This window comes from Aythya ferina, assembly GCF_964211825.1.
Source record: "Aythya ferina genome assembly, chromosome: 8".
NCBI lineage: Eukaryota > Metazoa > Chordata > Aves > Anseriformes > Anatidae > Aythya > Aythya ferina.
Window position 1 is genome coordinate 2,423,252 of NC_140304.1, and position 17,583 is coordinate 2,440,834.

Consider the following 17,583-nt stretch of genomic DNA (forward strand, 5'->3'; position numbering starts at 1 on the left):
GAAGTAAACAAGTTAAAAATTCTCATCTTGCTACTATGGAGCAGCTCATCTAGCAAGTGGTTGCCCTGAAACCTTCATGCTGAAGTCTTCATGCTTTAAATGATACTTTAACCTCCCCTCCCTCAAAGGATTTGTTTAGCATGGCTTGCTGGAGTGGGCTTCCAATGGGCTTGCTGCGCATGTTTAAATAAGAATGTGAACTTGACTCGTATGGAACCGTGGGACCAGGTGGGCTGCCTTCAGGAGCACGCAAGTAACTGATGTTCTTGTCGGGCTGCTTTTTGTCATCTGAGGTAGTGGAGAACAAGGATAGTCAGCGATGACTAGAGATAGCAAATGTTAAACCCATCTTCAGGACAGACCAAAACATCAACACAGGAACCACAGGTTGCTTAGCCTCACTTGGTTTAGTGGAACAACTTTGAGAATGTATTTCTTTTCCCACAACCATTGCTATTTATTTTTCTAGGTTGAGGTATGCCTAGGTTTGATTTTGATTATCCTTTTTTCCTGCACTTTAGTGATGTGGCTTAGGCTTTTCATCATACTACAACATAAAGTAGTGTGGAAGTAAGGTGCTAAAAGCACACCTTGTAGATGTTCTGTGACAGCACATTGGAAGTAGCTCCATGAATCAGTACAAAAGGACAGACTGTGCTTAGATATGTGTTGGAGCTTCTGCTTATAAGTATAGCAACTTCCTAATACCATAGTGTGTAGAGCAGTGTGGAACAGTGCCTACTGCAACAAATTTGCCACTATCACAAGCAAAGTGAACTTCCTAGGTTTTTTGGATCAAACTGATTTTAAGTTTGGATTTGGGGCAAGCGTGGGAAGTATCCTACTATGTCTGCCTTCGCTCATGGCCCAGCAGAATCTTTTTGTTTGGGGAAAGGGGTATTGCTGCCACAGTGAGCCAGTATTTTGGGTTGGAACTAGATCATCTTCAAGGTCCCTTCCAGATGGAGCCATTCTATTATTCTAATATTGTTCAGTGTTAGATCTGATAAGTAGGAGAGATGGTGCAAGGAAGGGAGAAGAAAAATACAGTTGCAAGCTAGCAGCTGCATTGGAAGAATGGATTTGGACTTGATTGCGCAGTGTTGGGTAAATGAGCTAAGACTGTGACTTCCAGAAGAGATTAATTCCCTTTTTCTGCCACCCTCTGGCTGTGAGCTCTTGCTGCTTACCTGCTGTTCACCTGTCTGGTCACCTTTGCGAGGTGCTTGAACTCGTTTAATGTATCAGAAAAGTAATCCACAATAAGGGGGGAGAAAATGGATAGGAAGCTTATGGAGAAGTCAGCCTGTTATCCCAGAGCTGGTGGGAGGGGAGCAAGCTGCTGTGTTGGATCAGTCACACGGAACTGTCCTGCTTGGTGTGTTCCCAGTCTTTGTTAGCTCCCCCCCCGCCTTGGTCCCCGTGAGATGCTGACTGTCCTGTGTTAAAGAGCAGAACAGACTGCTGGCATTTTACAACCCTTATTCATAGCTGAGGGTGTGTTTTGGTTTTTTAAAGGTTAATGGAAGCATACATTTCATCTAATTCTAGATACAACGATTGAAACTGAAAGGGTGAAGTTACTTCTGATCAGAACATAAAATTATCTCTAGTTATTATAAGAGAGGAAGGTCTAGTGAATGAACTTGTGTGATGTCACCTCTTCCAGTTCTGAGGCAGCTTTGGGACCTATGAGTTGTCTCAATAGGATGCAGTGTGTGTATACAAGTAAATATTAAGAATGTGTGCCGTTTCTAGACTGAGGTCCTTCTAAACCTGCTGGACTATCCAAGCTTGGCTTCCCTGCAGTGTGGGTTGTATATACTGGGAATAAACAAATTATTTCCAGGTCCTCCTCCTATAAGTTCTCAGTGAATTTAAAGTTCCTGTTAATGTTTTGGATGCTTAATTGCTAACAATGTTTTTGAATTGTTTTTCAAAACATGGGCTCATTGGGTAATGATCACCTGTAACTGGTGAAGTATTTGTGAATCACGCAGTCCTTCTGAAACAAGCTTCTTGAAATTGCCTGGGCTGTCAGCGAGATGCTCTGTGCTTAGTGGTATGCTCTGGCAGTGCCAGCTGAGGGAGTTCCTGTCCCAAGCTGCTCGTTTGCCTTTGCTCTGTTTTGCTGACAAACTATTCTGTGAAACTAACAAGCAAACTGAGCTGCCAGGAGAAATGATGGCAGAGTTCTTCCTAACAGCAGTGCTTCAGAGCAGCTGTTGAAACTGAAGAAGTACAGCAGTATGAGTGACCTACACTGGTACTTGGAAACAGGACATTCGGAACCGAGAGGGTGAATGCTGCCATCCTCTTCCCATCTTTTCTGCCTGGCTTCCCTAAGTCTTCTTATAGGGCTTTTGGGGAGAAATGGGAGTCAGAGGCACCGTGTGAACATTTAGACTTTCTAACCTCCAGTGAAGATACCTGGCAAGTTCTAATTTCGATTTTAGTAGATACAATGCTATGAATAGGTTGTCATGGTTCAGTCCACATACTGACCCAGATTTAGGTAGCTTACTTTCTGAGGAAATTTGCCATTCCAGTTGACAAAGAATGACAATGACCTCCTCCTACTGTAGCGTGTTACTGTAACTTAATTCATTATGTAGATGAGTAGAAGGGCTTCTGCCCTTGAGAATATCTAGGGTTATGGTCAAGACCCTGAGGTGAAAAAAAATGAGTGTTCTCAGTACTTGATGAGATTACCTTATGAAGGAATGGTCAAAGGGCATTTCCTATTTTGAAGCATATTTCAACATGCAGACTGAATTCCCCTACTACTGAAGAATTACATGGGTATGTAAGTACTTTCTTTGGACTTCAAGTGCTTGAATAAGAGTAGAACCACAGCATATAAACAGTATTGAATAAAAGATAAAAAGATATAATGCTTAAGTTGGACATTCTGTATTACATGCAACATAGATCAGTTGTGCAAGTTAAATTAGGTAAAGTTTTTATATTAGATGTATTTTTTTGGGGAGAGAGAGAAGTAAGACATCGAATATTCTGCAGTGAGAAGTGCTAGAAGGGAAATCAAGATGGTGAGTAAATTGTTACTTAAATGTTACTAATTTTGTTGGTAATCCTATAAATTGGTGGGAAGATGCTATGGAGGTAGCATTAGGGAAGACCTGAAAGGAAGTTCCTTAGAAGTGTGGAACACTTAGATCAGTTTCAAAATGGCAAGGAATTAATGCAACTTGCATTTTCATTTAATGTCCTATAAATTGATTGTAATGGTTAGTGTAACTTTCTGGTAAGGGTTTGGTAATTAAAATCAACCAGTTAAAACAGTGGCTGTTTCCACTTGATCTCCAGTAAAACGCTGAGGACAAGTTTCACTGAGAAGGAATTTCTGATTCATGCGGAAAGCAACTGCGAAGCTTGATGGCAGCTGTCTGCTTGTTTTCCAACTAACCCTGTTTTCTGTCTACACATCAAGTTACACCCGAAACTGCCTCGGCAGGAGCTACTTATGGAGCTGTTCGGTCATCACTTCAGCAGCATCGTCTCCCATAGGAGCGGGCAGCGTGGACAGGGGAGAGGTGTCTGCTCTATTGGCTCAGACCTTCATGGAGTCAGGATTCTTTGGTGTTCGAAGCATCTACTGTGAGCTTAGGCTGTTGTATGAGGCCATGTATAGGCTCCTTGTAGAAGTGCTCTGTACTAGGAAATGATGCAGTAGGCACTTAAGTTAGTTAAGTTATACTTTGGAATTATTGGGACAAATTTTTCTGTACTAAGGAAGTCTTCACAAGCACGTGATCATTTCTTTTGTAAAACTCAAAATACTTTGCTTGTTGATTTGCTTTTTTTAATTGGAAATGCGTACTAGATTATATAATAAATGACTCGACTGTCTTTTTGCTTACTGTGTCCAAGATCTTTCAGACCCTTGTCATGTGCTGTTATAGAAGAGACACTGTTACTACTTTTCAGCCACTTTCTCTAGTCCTATAAATCAAACTGAATAAAAAGCTGGAAAGAAAACCTTTGAATGTCTAGAAGAGTTGTTCTGTCAATATACGCGTTAAACTGTGTCAGGGTACACCAGACTAGTCAATTTGCTTTGGGTGATTTAGAATACCCACTGCATTTTATTGACCTGTTTAATAAGCTAAATCAAGCTTATAGATGAGATGATATAACTTGTAGTATCAGAATACTTTGATACTTCCTAATGATGAATCCTTTCAAAAAAAAAAAAAAAACAGTTTATAGTTTCACAGCTATTTCTAGGTTGGTTTGAACTAACCTTGCCTAGCCTTCGAACATTGCTTGCTTTATGCCAGCTTGGGCATTTATGTAATCAGAGGAGTTGGGGGAATTGAAATTTTAATTCTCATCCTCAGGTTACTGGCTGGTTTCAAACCCTGTTTGGTATTTGGGTATGTAAATGCTTGTACAGATACAAAGGAGAGAACAGAAGGTGGCCAGCAACAAGTGTTAAGGGCTGATGGCATATTTCAAAGGCTTTTCCAAAAATTAAAGCTAATGCACAAGAGAAGGGATAAAATCTTGCAGTGATGTACAGAAGATGGTGAGTTCAAATAATGAAGTACTTTGAGGATACAAGTTTATTTGGAATAATGCAGAAGGTGGCTGGCCAAACAGAAGAACTTCAAGCTACTGAGTAGCTGGGTAATGAAATGGCAAGTGAAATCCAATGCAAAGAAAACACACAGTGGGAAGAGAAACAGTAAGCTCTGGACTGACTGCAGTTAGAATGAGAATGTGGAGTTTCTAATAATTTGAAAATTTTTATGCAATGTCTGATGGCACTGCAATGATGGGGGAAAAGACTGCAAATGTTCTGATTAAGAAGCAAAATGACCCAGGCTAACAGGCTCAGGTACAGCAGTTCTCTTGTTATAAACTTACATTTTGAATGCTGCCTGCATCCCGGTGTCTTTGTCAGAGGCTGTAGTATCATAGAATCATATCCTAGAATGACTTGGGTTAGATGGTCTTTAAGGTTCCTTATAATTGCAACCCCTTGCTGTGGGCAGGATCACCTCTACTAGATCAGGTTGCCCAGGGCCCCATCCAGCCTGGCCTTGAACACCTCCAGGGATGGAGCATCTGCAGCTTCTCGGTGCAGCCTCTTCTAGTGCCTCACCACCCTCATAGTAAAAATTTCCCTCAACCACTAATCTGAATCTCCCCTCTTTTAGTTTAATGTCGTTCCCCTTTGACCTGTCATTATCTGCCTGAGCAAAGAGTTGTTCTTCATCTTTTTTATTAATAAGCCCCCTGAAAGTATTGAAAAGCTGCAATAAGGTCAAGCCTTCTCCAGGCTGAACATCCCCGGCTTTCTCAGCCTGTCCCAATAGGAGAGGTGCTCCAGCTCTCTGATCATCTTTGTGGCTTTCTCTGGACCTGCTCTAACAGCTCCGTATCCTCCTTGTGCTGGGCTGGGGATCCCAGACCTGCACACAGCACTCCAAGTGGGGCCTTGCAAGAGCAGAGCAGAAGGAAACAGTCACCTCCCTTGACCTGCTGGCTGCTCCGCTTTTGGTGCAGCAGGACTTCGGAAAAGCAGTGCTAATATTAAATAGCTTTCATTTGAGAAGCAGCAGAACTTATATTGTGGAATCATGAAGGGGGAAAAAGAAATGGCAATTCTAATAATTGTGTAAGTTGGATTTTATGTGCGAAAAAAGGCAAAAAGACCTCACACTTTTCCTTTCTTATTCTAATGTAAAAGTAAACTGTTTTACATTAGAAATATAACATGTAGAAGCCATTCCTGTGCTGGAAACCTCTACAGCTATGTTTAGTGGCAAAACATGTTACAGTATGGAGTGTATCTGAGTTAACTTGGACCTTGAGTTAGCATAATGCTCAACCTCCTGTTCCCCCATACGTCATATCTTACTACCCTGAGTAGCTAACTGCTGTACACCACATTAACTGCAGACTGATACTCTCAGTACTGGGGTAGTAGAATTGTCTTAGGACCCTTGGAATTTCCTTGGAATTCTAGAACTCTGACAGTGTCTACAGTGATAAGTATTTGCAGAAGCAATCCTCTGATTGTTTTGATGCGTTCTCTGATGCTTCTGGTACCCTTATGAAGAGATTCAGCAGAAAAGTTGAGTGTCTCCGTCCCTATCTATATTACTGTCATAGAAGATTCTTCTTTTATATAAAACTTAACCCTTTCAAATTTGTGGAGTCTTGTAGTTGCAGGGTCTGAAAATATGACCAGCTTCTTAGGTAACTGAAGTTCTGGAGGTAGCTAAGTGAATTGTATTGGTATATCATCAATATCTAAAATAACAGCTTTCTTACTTTACTATAGTTTTGTTTACATTTTCTCTTGCTTTTCTTCTTTCAGAGACTCTACAGCGGTGGGTAATTCACTGGTCCATAAGCGGTCTCCTTTACATCGAAGCCATAAGACCTCAGCATCCTTGACCAAGCTGTCGTTACGTGATGGGCAGAAAGCTAAAAAGCCACTGTGTAAATTTGAAGAAGGTCAGGATGTCCTAGCTAGATGGTCAGATGGCTTGTTTTATCTTGGAACTATCAAAAAGGTAAACAGTTGTTTAACTTCAATAGAGTCTTACAGTATATGTTGGTTAAATAAGCATTATTGTTTCACTTACTTAAGATTAAATATATTCTTCTACTTGGTCCTTTTACTCATGGTTTCCACTGTATTCATGTTTTTCAGATAAATAAACTGAAACAGAACTGCTTCATTATATTTGAAGACAGTTCCAAATCCTGGGTTCTCTGGAAGGACATACAAACAGGCAAGGACTTCAGTGAAGTAGTCATTGTTTGGTATTTTGTTTAGATTATATTATATCTGTTAAAATGATTGTATTGTATGCTTGTTTCCTAAAGAGCAACATAGTTTTAATGTGACCCAGGATCGTGAATTAAGCAAATTAAAAACCAAACAAAAAGCCTCACCTCTTTTCAAAAACTCTTTTCATTGAAGTTACTTTTTTTGTTTGTTTGTTTTCCCATAACTATGTGCAGGAAGGGTAGAACACTTCTAAAAATAATCACATTTGTGTTTATTTGGATGGAAATAGAGTATAATTCTGTCTTAACAGAAAACTCCAGGACCTCATTTATACAGAGTTTGACTTCCTGTTGTTTTCAGATGAAACAGTGTAATGCAGAAAGAAACCAAAGACTGGAAGATCCTGCATTTGAATGGATTTTTCATGCTTAAAAATAACACCATACTCTTTCACATAAGAAAGTATGGGGGTATTCAAGTACTGTAAAGCAATGTTCAATTATCAAGTGAGATGTCTGTTTTATATTAACTTTGGTTTTTCAGATATTTTGCGACTAGCAGGTGCTTTAATAATCTAATGCTAGTAAAGCGTGGATGAGAATTTCAGCAAGTTTCATCTGATCATCTGAAAATCAGTTATTTTTACATGATGATGAAATAGTAATGGACAGCTGATCTTGCTCCTGCTGATTGTTGATATTTAAACACTTTGCTGAGAGGAAAAGCTTTGCATTCATAATAGCAAATGTTTTATTTCTGAGAAGATTTTGATTTTTTTATATGGCACTAAGTTACGATCTTTGAGTCATTTATAGTAACAGTCAAACGTTAGTTCATGAGTATGATAACATGTAGATTAAATAGCTTGTATTTTATTCCAGATTTTTGCCCTGATATGTGGTGTAATTTAAGCAAGATGAACTTTTTTTTCCAGTCTAAAAGAAAACACTTCTCTTAACCTCTACCGTTCTTGTGTGCTTTTGTTTGCTTGCAGATATTTATAAGAAATAACATGTTTCCTAAGTGTGTTGTAAATTTAAAATTTAAAGCACTTTGGGCAGATCTATTAAAAAGACATGCACTGAACTGTGTGTATAGTATTTATAGGAAGATGCAAACTGCTTTGAACACAAAACACATCTGTCAATTGTCCAGATAGGATTTGTCGATGCAAATTTTTCAGTCTACTTTTATATTCTTTATTCAAATACTTAATTTTTGTTGTTTATATTGAGGAACCATAGAATATGGTTCTGAATTCTGTCTGAATTTAAGAAGAGATTGGACAGTGAACTTAGGCACATGGTCTGAACTTTTGGGTAGACCTGTGCGGTGTCAAGAGTTGGACTTGATGATCCTTAAGGGTCCCTTCCAACTCAGGATATTCTATGATTCTATGATTCTATGATAATACATAGTCAATAGGCAATATATAGCCTAATCTATCTGCAGCCTATGATAAGTGATGCAGATACTTAAGGTCTGTTCAAAATGTGTGAATTTATTTTTTGCTAGGGAGTTTGTCTCAGTAGCAATCTGTTTCTACAATTCATGGATCTGTAACTCATTACCAAAAAAAGATGTACGTGGTGATGGTTCCAAGTGCAGATGTAGTCTGGGGGAGAAAAATCATACCTTTGTCTTTTTCTAGGAGCCACTGAAAGTGGGGAAATGGTCTGTACAATATGTCAGGAAGAGTATTCAGAAGCACCGAATGAAATGGTTATATGTGATAAATGTGGGCAAGGTAACTAGATTTTTTTCCTATTTCCTGCATTTTAAAAGACATTTGTTTCATGAAGGAGTATATTTACATGGCTATCAATGATTGCTCAACTGATCTTACAGCTCTTAGAGGCTATTAAAAATTCCGTGAATAATTATAATACATGCTAAAGTAACTAACACCTCTTCTGTAAGTAAAGCTACTTTTTTACTTAAAATTTAAATTTAAAGAAAATTTAAATTTTAGAGAAAATTTAAAGGACCATTTTGAATGTTACTGTTTTTTGGTCAGAGTTTTGGCACTTGGCAAAGGATAATGCATTATAGTTGGATTAAAATTATATATAGTTATTTTTCTTTTGCCTTTTTTTACCTTGGTTAATCGCACTTAATATAGGTTATCATCAGCTGTGTCACACACCAAATATTGATTCCAGTGTGATTGATTCAAATGATAAATGGCTCTGTCGACAGTGTGTTTTTGCAACAACAACAAAGGTACGTTCCTAGAAAAAACTTCTTAATATTCCCGGATTGCTCGCATAACTTGTTTGAATTTGAAACCAGCAAATAATACAGCATTTTTTCAGCAACTTCTCTTTTTAACTTTCATCTGGATGAAAAAGTTTTGTATTTTGGGCATTAATCTTTATTTTAGAAATAGGTGACATTCCTTTTTCATTTCATTTTTTGAAAATATGCTGGTATATTAAAGCATAAGGATGGGTGAAAGCACTGTATTTGATTATAGACAAACTTTTGTAACTTTCAAATTAAAGGATTTGAAAGTTTCTGGAATGTATGATTACTTTTGTAAACTAGTGTATTTATTTTGGCTCAGCGAGGTGGTGCGCTTAAGAAAGGACCAAATGCCAAAGCACTGCAAGTCATGAAACAAACATTACCATATAATGCAACAGACCTTGAGTGGGACGCAGGCCATAAAACTAATGTCCAGCAGTGCTACTGCTATTGTGGAGGACCTGGAGAGTAAGTAAACAGATAACTATGCAAGAACTTTTCTTCATAATAAAGCTGCAAACGTTGACCCTGATCCTGTAGACATGTTACATTGGCTGTTTCTGTTATATATAGCTATTAAAGTTGATGTGGAGTGGAATTTTTAATCACTCATACTGTTATTTTAAAAATATCTTCTGGGAAATACATTATTAATGTCTTTCATCTTCCCATTCAATTTGTTTTAATTTTGTCATGTGACATCATATAAAACAAGCCCCTTCTACAACAAACAGTAATACGATTTTGTTGCGTTGCTATTGCTGTATGATGGAGGTCAGATGCATCAACTGCAGATCACTCCTGATCTTGCAGTTGTAGACAGCGTTTTTTGATGTTAACACACCTGTCATTAGTCAGAAATGTAAATGTATCTGGACGTCAGTTTTATTAAATACAGTTAGAATAAACAGCTGTATTTATTGTGAAGTTCTCTGGATATTTTTTGAAAGACAAGCTTATAAAACATAACCTAAGTTTGCATATGTATAAACAGTGACACACTGAAAAAAGGAGTATTTTGTTGCTCTTATTGTCTAGATTTGCACAGGTGCTACGCTGTCTGTGTTCATATGAATAAAGTTATGTTGAGTTGTTCCCTTACATCAGGGTCAGAATTAACACAATGTAGGATACTATGAGGTAGGATCCTGTCTGATTCTACTTCAACATGATGTCCTGTATTGCAGCTATTACCATAAGCGGCTGGCTCTTTTTTCTCTTAACGGCATTATAGAGTCCTTCCTTGGTTCTTCCATTTCCAAGGAATGAGGAGATCTAAGTAGATAGAAATGAATACTGTGGTGTCTGCATGGGTTAGTGAATGAGTAAAGTAGCACTGAAGATTTGAAGTCAAGGCAAGTAAGAGTCCCACAAAGAAGTAAAGCTTTTGGTGTTGGAACTAGGGGATCTTTAACATCCCTTCCAACCCAAGCCATTCTATGATTGATCTTGAGTTTATACTCACATAGCAGAACTTTGAGAATTTTGCAGACTTACAAAAAAGTAACTTTCAAATTTGCATGGTTCTTTTTCTCAAGGGAGAAGGTAGAAAAAGGTCAAAAAAAAAAAAAAAAGCCTAAACTGAGGCTCAGTTTGAGGATTCAAATAGTTGAACCCTCAGAACAAATGTTTGTGATGTATGCGACTGTTGTTGCTTTAGAAAATGACAAGGAAGCTAATCTAGTATGTGAGAAGGCATTTAAATGTTAAATGGATTTCTTTAATTCTTATAATCAAGATTTAAAAGGTCAGAGGAAATGCAATTATATATTTTTAAAAAATAATACTTTTACTATTTTTTTTAATTATTATTTAGTTCTCTTCTAGTCATACTTTTCTAGTAATGGTTCATTGTGAAATTGTGTTACTAAAATGTTCATATCTGTATTTCAGTAACACGGGTGACTCTTATAAATAGCGAAAGTTTGGGTCAGAAGATCCATTGCTATTTAATTTAAATTGAAATGGTTCTTTGTTACATTTAACATGTCTTGTTTTTCTTTCTGTTGGTGAAGCTGGTATTTAAAGATGTTGCAGTGCTGCAAATGTAAGCAGTGGTTCCATGAGGCTTGCGTGCAGTGCCTCCAAAAGCCCATGCTTTTTGGTGACAGGTAAGAAACTTGAACTGTACTTTATGGTTGTCTTTATTTAAAATGTGGAGGGAGTATGTCATAGGTGAGCTTTTATTAAGGCATCTGTAATACATCAGTATTTTCCAAAAGCATTGTGGTGAGTTTAACCTAGAAGATTATAGAAAATAGAAGATGTGTTCAGGTGCCAAAAAAATGCTCTTTGTCATCTCTTTTTAAAAAGGAAAAAAAAGGAGGCAGAGAAGACATACGTGTTGGCTGTAGGAAAGACCTAGAAACAGTGTGAAAATATACCATTAGTGGAATGGGGTAAACAAAACATTTTTCTGACTGTTTCCCTTGTTCCATTGTCTGTAACACATCAGTGCTCCTGTCTCCATCCAGCTTGCCTGGGTAACACCAGCTCTTTTCCAGCTCATACAGGGGAACTGGAGGAACAGGAGGGATAATTAGATGACAACTCGTTACATCCTCTGTTGATGTGTGATGAGTGGAGAGCAAAGGAAACAGAAAGGACACTTGTCTGTGCTTTTGTTTTAAAAGGAATTTAGAGTAGTTGGAGCAGATAAAAGAGAGAATTTGAGAAAGTAATTGAGGAGCATCTCATTATATTTTCTTCTACCCCTCAGTTGTACTGAAATGTTTGTGTGAAGGAACCAAATTAAGACCTAGGAAGTGCTCCTTTAAACACATGCTTACACTTGTGCACAGGCTTCTCATTTGATTGAATGGAATGGGGACAGTGAGGAACATCTTTACCAATATAGTCACAGGTTGAGGAAGCTAAGTTTGAAGACATGGAGCATAAAATCTACGAAGTAGAGATAGCTGTATCAGGTAGAAGACAGGGTACATCTTAGAAGCTGATGGTGGTGGATGAAAGGACTATCAAATGCTGTATGGCTGGGTTGCTAGACTGCTTGCTTTTCATTTTTCCCCAATCTGTCTTTTTAAAAAAAAAAAACAAAAAAAAAAAAAACAAAAAACCAAGTGAAGAGTCTTGTCAGGAATGATGAGGTGGTAGCTCATAATAAGTAATATGTTAAAATATTTTTTGTGTGTGTGCTTCTATACAGACACCTACCACCTAGTCACACATATATGTACATTTGTATATGTTTTTAGGTTTTATACGTTCATTTGCTCAGTTTGCAGTTCTGGACCAGAATACCTCAAGCGTTTGCCCTTAAGATGGTAAGTGAAAGTTTAAAACAAACCCGAAAGGTGAGTTGTGTACATGGTGTGTTTTTTTTGGTTTTTGTTTTTTTTTGTCTCATTAAAAAAAAAAAAGGAAATTCACTTGCTGTCTTGAGTTGTTTCCTGAGTTGTTCTTGTATGAACTGGGACAGTTTTCTTTTCAAAGTGTATTCATAAATGCACGCACATATTTGCAATTGCATTCACTTAGGATTTATTCCTGGAATTTTTCAGTAAATTTGAAAATAAATACTTGTTTCTGTATGTGAAGTTTGAGATACCTGAACAAAAGTCCTTTTTGCAGGTTTAGAGTCTTGTTGTTAGATGAGCCAAAGGTACAGAGTACAATAGTAAGCATCTTGACACATTTTATAGTAGTTTCCTTGATGAGATGTAATATATAGTTGTAGTTTGAAGTCTTTTAACTGTAGCTTGTATTAGAAATAATTAGAAATTAATTAATATATACCCAGTTTAATGGGTATATATGCTATCAAATATAAGATGGAAATGACCTTGTTAAATGTTAATTCGTGATAATACTTGTATAAATTTAGAATTATTTAAATGTAATGTGGTTTAAACCAGTTTTGGAGTTAAAAGAGCATCATGAAAATGAGGTGAGGCAGAAATGAAAGTACAATTCAAAGCTGAAGCAGTCACATTGGGAAGAAAAAGGGTAGGAGATTTCATAATGTTGTTTCCTGGACTGAGTGTTTTAAGTTACGCTTTGTGTTTGTCTAACTATATTGTGCTCATCTTTTATCCTAAATTATTTCAAAGAAAAGCAATTGGGTAAAACTTTTTGTGTTGATTTTGATTCAAATATTTCTGAATTCTAGGGTAGATATAGCACATCTATGCCTTTACAACCTAAGTGTTATTCATAAGAAGAAATACTTTGACTCGGAGCTTGAACTCATGGCATACATTAATGAAAACTGGGATAGATTGCATCCTGGTGAGGTAAGTAGTTGGAATACTATATTTTTTCCCCCTCACTCCTGAGTCCTGAAGGTCAGTGGGAGTTTAGGGACCTATGAACTGCTTTATGGAGCTTATTAAATCTATTATTACCATAAAATCTGGTAATTCAAATGATGAGAAGATCATCTTCAATTTCCTTGCAAAAATTGCATGTTTGAGTAGTGTATGTTTTTCTGAGCAATGGAATTTCTAAAGTGACCCACTGAACTATTAGTTTGTTGTTTGCATGGCAGCTTTATTTTTTATACTCAACTGTTTATTCTGTGGCATACATGTTTTGCTTTTCTTTTGTAACCGTCTCGTAGTTCTTTGATATTTTCATGCGCGCAGACCAGAAAATGTAGAAAATATAGAACTGAATGCAGAGTATATTTAGTATGAAGACATCAGAGTCTCTTAGGTGTAAAATCTGACAAATTATTATAAAGAAACATTTAGTCTTTCCTCCCTCATCCAAGCACGAGTGGTCAATTCATCTGCCAGACTTCAATCTTTTCCATCCATTTGACTCACTAAACAGTTATCTTAGGGGAGGGGAGATTGAGAATTAGAAAACTCACCTCTCTAAGTGGTACTTTTAATTCCTTAACCAATGCTTCTATACCTTCATTGAAACTTCAGTCACCTGGCTACATTTTTTGATGGAATAGATTTTGAGTAATTGTGTAAAAGCTGTAAAGAAATCTTCAAGACTGTTTATTCTGATAAACTTCTAAATATCTTTCATGAAGTTGGGAAAAATCATATCCTGAAAAATTTGAGGCAAGTTTTTTTGTTAATCTGGTTTCTTTATTGAGCAAAAACTAGTTGCAGAAAGAATAACATATATGGTACTAATGGTAAGAGTTTTCTAAGAATGACAAGCTAAGAAAATTACAAAAATGACATACTTCTCTAGCTGGTTAGAGCTGAATAAGAGATAAAGCTTTTTATTATTGATAAGCTAGAATTAATTGGTAGAATTGTGAGAGCTCTGAAGTCAGTATTTTTATCATGTTACTACCTATGATACAATAAAAATATTGCTATTTTCTATAGCTAAGTGTTGCAGAGTTGCAAGACCTGTGGAAAGCAGTGGATTGTACTGACTGCATATGGTAAAGATGCCTAAAAGCAGTTGTTACTTTGTGAAAAATCAGTCAAATTTCTCTCCTAACTTTGGTAGTCAACTAGAATGACTGTGAATCTTGCCCTAAATTATATTAAAAGATTGTTGTGGGTTTTTGAGTTTATATTTAGCTTTTAGAAGTGCTCAATGGGTTAAACGTGCTAGCTCTTCTGTCTGGTCACCATTTTATTCTTCAGAAAGTGTGTGAGGGCTTTTTTTGGGCTGCAGGTGTTGTACAGTCTTCTCTGCAGTATCCATACTGAGAGTGAAACTTTATCAACTGTTCATCATCAGCTCTATAATCGAAGATAGATTAACTGCAGATCCAATTGGATATAAATTCTGGAGCATTCTGGCATGACAGCTGAAAATATGGTAGTTTCACAGCTACTTTAAAAAATAGCTGTCTAAATACAAAAAATAATACTGTAGACTCTATTACATAAATGTTATGTCTGCTTTATAGTCACCAGTGCAGGCAAAAAATGGGAATTAGGTCCAGTAGCAGGATTTTGGTTAAAATAATCAACAATAAAATAATTAAGTTTTTGTGCCAATGTAGTTGTACTCTGCTTGCAATCTCACTTCGTTTGGACATACTTAATGCTACTGAGGAACTCTTGTTAGCAGCCTTGGGAGGGCAGACTAGTATTATATTATTTGAGTATACTAAAATACTTCTAAGAGAAGTTTTTCTTGTAATTCTTAAAAGTAAAAGTTAAATTATTTGGCCTGGGCCTAATTCTAATATAAATTCTATGGATGTGAACTGCAGAATGTATGAGGTAGTGGCCTAATACCCTTTTGGGGTTAGGCAGTTTCCACAAGTAATAACTTATAAATGTACTTCAAATCCAAATCTATAGTTTTAGTGACTCAAAGTAACTGGAATCTTTCTATTATTGAAGAATTCGTCAGGTTAAATGATTTCTTAATACTTCACAGCTGGCAGATACACCGAAATCTGAAAGATATGAGCATGTACTGGAGGCATTAAATGATTACAAGACCATGTAAGTTGTTGGTATTTTTTGTTCTAAACGTTTGCAGTTTTATTGTTTGTAATTTCCAGTTTCCTTTGCTCAGTCAACCTGATAATTGCTGTGGCTGTGGATAATATTGACATTTTGAATACTGTTTCTATAACATCCCAGTCCTATTTGAGTGGAACCCAGATTATGAGAAAATTTTTAATTTCCATCCTCTTCTGAATTCTCATTCTGTATTTCAGACTGAGGATTGCATTAGAGGAAGAGGGTGAATAAAATAGCATTAGGATGAGTATTATAATTTTACCATCGATTTGTTTTGCCTGACCATCTATATGTATTTGCATATTGTTTTCCTTGGAGTCAGAATTCTAACAATTAACTTAAAATCATCTAGGTTTATGTCTGGAAAGGAAATAAAGAAAAAGAAGCATTTGTTTGGCTTGAGAATTCGTGTTCCTCCTGTGCCACCAAATGCTGCTTTAAAGGCTGAGAAAGAACCGGAAGGAACTTCTCATGAGTTCAAAATTAAAGGCAGAAAATCATCTAAACCAATTCCTGATGTGAGGTAAAATAATCCAAAGGTTTTAGCAATGTTACGGTAAACTGGAATTATTTGCAGTATATTTTGGTACCTATAAAAAAGTCCTTTTCATTGTTTAATGAACATTTATTTAAATAACTGTAAAGGTGGACAGCTATTTGTACACTTTGCAAATATTTTAAGTTTTAAATTGATCTAGCTGTATATTTTCCTTTAAGGTGATTATGAGAACAATGTCTTCAAGCTTATTGGTTTTCCATTATGATCCTTCTGAAAAAACTTGGTATTTAGCAGTAAGAACAATACAAAGTATCCCATCTTTGCTGCCACTGGGGAGACATATCTCTTGCCTTTCTGGTGTGTTTATGCAATGATATTAACTGTATTTTTAAACAGAAAGTATGATGTGAAGCTATATCTTACATTAGTACATCTCTTTTACCAAGTGTGATCATATGAGTAAATGACATTTAACATGTGTCCATTCCTCTTCAACATTAGGGAATCCGTAATGTCACCAGAAGGATCTTGTATCCATTGTGTTATTCTAGAGACAAAATGTGTGGCTTTTACATGACAATTTTGGTTCACCAAAAGCTTATTTAGCACAATGTTTATTCATTGTCAAAGGAAAACATTTATTCACTGAAAACTATCTTCAATAATACAGAACAAAATATAAATTTTCTTCTAGGGAATTAAGTAATGGTATAGAAAGAAAGGGGAAAAAAAAATCAGTAGGTCGTCCACCTGGTCCCTATACAAGAAAAATGATTCACAAAACTCCAGAGTCGTCTCCTCTGGTAAGGTTTTGGATATATTTCTTTTCTTTTGCTGTAACTGGATTATAATTTTTGACGAAAAATATAACCAGTTAATCTAAATCATGATATCCCTCCCCATTTACCCTAAAACAAAACTGATGAGCAATTCAAACTTGATCTGAAATACTTTGTTTTTCTCCTTAGGATAACGAACCAGTTCCAGTGATAGAGAACCCAGCCTTGGAATTACCCTGCTCTGTTGGGTAAATTTAAAAACAAAACAAAACAAAAAAAACCTCTGTAAAGCTATTTTAACAACATGCCATTTGTTTGTTTGCTTCTGAAATGTCAGCTGAGTTTTTAATATAACATTAATTACTTTCATTACATGGCAACCCTTATCTTGCATACCAGGAAATCTGATGGAGCTGCACATTCATCCAATACCTCAGATGTAGAATCCACAGGTGCTGCCAGTATGAAAGAAACTACCTCATCTAGCATTTCCAGACATTATAGGTAATTGTACAATTACTCTATCTGCTATAACGATTAAGAGATTTAATATATTCATTTTTAAAAGACTTTCAGAAGGAAATCTTCAGAGGAATGTTCAGGGGAACAGAAAGCAAACAGTTCAGCAGTAGTTCACCTTTAATAAACAGAAGTTGTGGAAATAGTACAAGAGGTATCTTGCCAAAGCATGATGTTTAATGTTCTAAGTCTGGTTTCTTGAAGAGCAAGGTTGTGTTATACTTTCAGTGAGTTTTGAACCTTCTGGCTAACTTTGACTAAATCCGAGACAGGTAGTTTCAAAGAGATTGCATTTTAACAAGCTTCAAGAAGATGCCCACTTGGATGAGAGAAACCCAGAATAGCAACATGTTT

General features: G+C 36.5%; 1 protein-coding gene across 3 annotated transcripts in view; it reads left to right on the forward strand.

Annotated features, from left to right (window-relative positions):
• Window positions 1-17,583, forward strand: part of MTF2 (metal response element binding transcription factor 2) — a 36,385-nt gene that overhangs the window by 16,206 nt on the left and 2,596 nt on the right. For 2 of the 3 annotated variants that reach the window (XM_084528327.1, XM_084528326.1), the window contains exons 2-14: window positions 6,350-6,548; window positions 6,689-6,770; window positions 8,421-8,516; window positions 8,892-8,992; window positions 9,336-9,484; window positions 11,032-11,127; window positions 12,232-12,300; window positions 13,146-13,269; window positions 15,344-15,411; window positions 15,785-15,955; window positions 16,626-16,734; window positions 16,900-16,958; window positions 17,110-17,214. In XM_084528327.1, the coding sequence (XP_084384453.1) occupies window positions 8,441-8,516; window positions 8,892-8,992; window positions 9,336-9,484; window positions 11,032-11,127; window positions 12,232-12,300; window positions 13,146-13,269; window positions 15,344-15,411; window positions 15,785-15,955; window positions 16,626-16,734; window positions 16,900-16,958; window positions 17,110-17,214 (1,127 nt within the window). In that variant the 5' untranslated portion in view covers window positions 6,350-6,548; window positions 6,689-6,770; window positions 8,421-8,440. Of the gene's footprint in view, window positions 1-6,349; window positions 6,549-6,688; window positions 6,802-8,420; window positions 8,517-8,891; window positions 8,993-9,335; window positions 9,485-11,031; window positions 11,128-12,231; window positions 12,301-13,145; window positions 13,270-15,343; window positions 15,412-15,784; window positions 15,956-16,625; window positions 16,735-16,899; window positions 16,959-17,109; window positions 17,215-17,583 lie in introns of those variants that run through there. The other variant, XM_084528328.1, reaches the window with a different exon arrangement.